This window comes from Protobothrops mucrosquamatus, unplaced genomic scaffold, assembly GCF_001527695.2.
Source record: "Protobothrops mucrosquamatus isolate PMUCROS unplaced genomic scaffold, P.Mucros_1.0 scaffold3630, whole genome shotgun sequence".
NCBI lineage: Eukaryota > Metazoa > Chordata > Lepidosauria > Squamata > Viperidae > Protobothrops > Protobothrops mucrosquamatus.
In genome coordinates, this window is record NW_015389592.1 from 242 (window position 1) to 2,679 (window position 2,438).

At 50.7% G+C, this 2,438-nt stretch overlaps 1 protein-coding gene across 1 annotated transcript in view; it reads right to left on the bottom strand.

The window, feature by feature from the left end:
* Positions 1 to 2,068: 2,068 nt before the first annotated feature.
* Positions 2,069 to 2,438, bottom strand: part of ZNF638 (zinc finger protein 638) — a 37,849-nt gene continuing 37,479 nt past the window's right edge. The window contains exon 25 of the mRNA XM_029286428.1: positions 2,069 to 2,382. Coding sequence (XP_029142261.1) covers positions 2,317 to 2,382 — 66 coding nt within the window. The 3' untranslated portion in view covers positions 2,069 to 2,316. The remainder of the gene's footprint in view (positions 2,383 to 2,438) is intronic.

Below are 2,438 nucleotides of genomic sequence, written 5' to 3' on the forward strand. Positions count from 1 at the left end.
ACTGAAACGCAGACGAGCCTGAGTCACGTCTTCAGCACGATGAGAGAGGACCCAATGGGCTGATAAGAATAATAATAATAAATAATAATAAAGTTGGAAGGGACCTTGAAGGTCTTCTAGACCAACCCCCTGCTCAGCCAGGACACCCTATGCCATTTCAGACAGATGGTTGTCCAATCTCTTCTTAAAAACCTCCAACTGTTGGAACTGTGAGCTCACAGGCTCCTTTCTAGCGCACGGTCTGTCTCGGAGATAAAGAAAATGGGCAGCGTGAGCCTCGGACGGAGTTGACCAGGAAGAGAGCGGCGTCCATTTCCCAAATCCTATTTGAAGACGGTGGCGTCCGGCCTGAAAAGCAGCAGCAGGTGCAAAGCCTCCCGGCCCCGTGGCTCTCGGACCTTTTCCAAGAGTCAGCATGGGACGGTCAGCCGAAGGGCCATGAGCGGCCAGGAACAGGATTAATCTAAGTGCAGCCCATCGGTCAAGTCGTGGGATGCTCTAAACTGGGGGGGGGGGGTGAGAAAGTCTCCAAATTTAGCCATTTTAAGACCTGTGGCTGGCTGAGGAATTCTGGGAGTTGACATCCACAAGTCTTAAAATGGCAAAATTGGCTGAGGAATTCTGGGAGTTGACGTCCACAGATCTTAAAATGGTGAAATTTGGAGAGCCCTGCTCTAAACCAGTTTGTTTTTTTAAAAAAAATTGGCAACTTGGCGAAGGTGGCTGGGGAATTCCAGAGTTGGGGTCCCCAGGGGTGAAAGTTGCTAAGTTTGAAAATCGCAGCTCTAAACCCAGCCAATTTGAGGTTGAAAGTCCCACCGACCGGCAATATTCTGGGCCATCGGTCCTCTAGCTCAGGGCTTTTCAACCAGTGGTAGGGGTCCCACCTGTGGTCCATGGGCACCTGGCAGGGGGTACGCGGCCATCCTAGAAAAGGGGTAGCGGGGGAGGGGAATGAGCTGAACCGGTGGCAGCACCGCACAAGCCTGAGCGAGAGACGGCTGGAGCTGCAGGGCTGTCAGGGCTCAGCGGAAGCGCCAGGATCAGCGCCAGGCTCCAGCTGGAGCTCGGCGCTGATCCTGGTGGTTCTGCTGAGCCCAGAAGAAGCGCCGATCAGCTGGAATGTTGCAGCCTCTCCAGGGTCTGGTGATTTACATTCAGATGCTTGGCAACTGATTCATATTTATGACGGTCACAGTGTCCCAGGGTCATGTGAAGTGACCAAAACCTGCTGCAACCACCCAGCAGATGGGGGGAATAAAAACCAAACACCCCCCCACCCCACCCCCGCTGCCAATCCTCAACAGAAATGCTCACAACAATGGAAACCTCGGACAGGAGGAAGAGCGCGGCTGGGCGGGCAGGCAGGTGTCTTGCTCGGCTGTGGCTTGGGGGGCAATTTTTTCAGTGCCATTGAAACTTCAAACAGTCACTAAGCGAACTGTTGTAAGTCGAGGACTACCTGTACTTTATCACTTTTTTCCCTTTTTTTTGGTCATCAAGTTTTTGACCCCTTGCTAGGCGACTGGTGGTCCTCGGATGTTGCCCTATCCTAAAAGTGGTACAATGGGTGAAGAGGTTGAAAAGCCCTGGACTAGACAGGGGTGGGCCCTAAAAGCCGTCCCGGTTTCTATGTTGTCAATGTTTTGCCGTTGTCCGATCAACTTCTGGCTCCCGTTTGGACATTGACATCTGGGCCAGAGGAAGCAATTTGATCCTGGAATTCTGCTGGCTAGGATAAACTAGCATTTGAGGCTACGTTTGTGACAAATGTGCGAAATGTGGCGACAAAATGCCAGTCAAGGTGGGCTAATGGAGCTGCTGAGCAGGAGGACCAAGGCAGACAAGAGTGTGGACGGCCAGTTGGTTTCCTTCCCCCAGTGTAAGAAACGGACGCAACCAGGGCTTAATTCCTTTGATCCCATCCGTTGTCAGCGGTGGAAACTCACGAGGTGCACAACTGGGGTGCACAACTAAGAACTTTACTCTGCAAACCGCACCAGGGCGGCCCTTTCTACCACCCGGAATCAAAACCCGGAGCCCATCAAACAGCTCAAGCCGTCAACTCTACAGTAAGAATTTATTTGAGAACTTCCACCGTTATTGGTGGGAAGCAATCAAAATCACTACACAATTTTAATAGCCTGCTTCTGGAAGGAACAGAAGGGAAAAGACGACGTGAACGTCTCCTCAAAGGAACCAAGTAAAAAAAAAAAAATAACAAAAACCAAAAGCAAAATAAAACCAGGAACATAAAACACGAAGAAGCAACTGGACCCTAAATAGAATTTCGCAGAGGCACTTCCCGTCTTGGTATCACGTTAAGCTCTCTTCTTCCGTGCCTTCTTTCTCCCCGGCTGCTGTGCTCTTGATCATGAATTTCTGAAAAGGGGGATAAAGGGTTGAAGTCTTTGTCACACATTATAAGAGGGTTTATT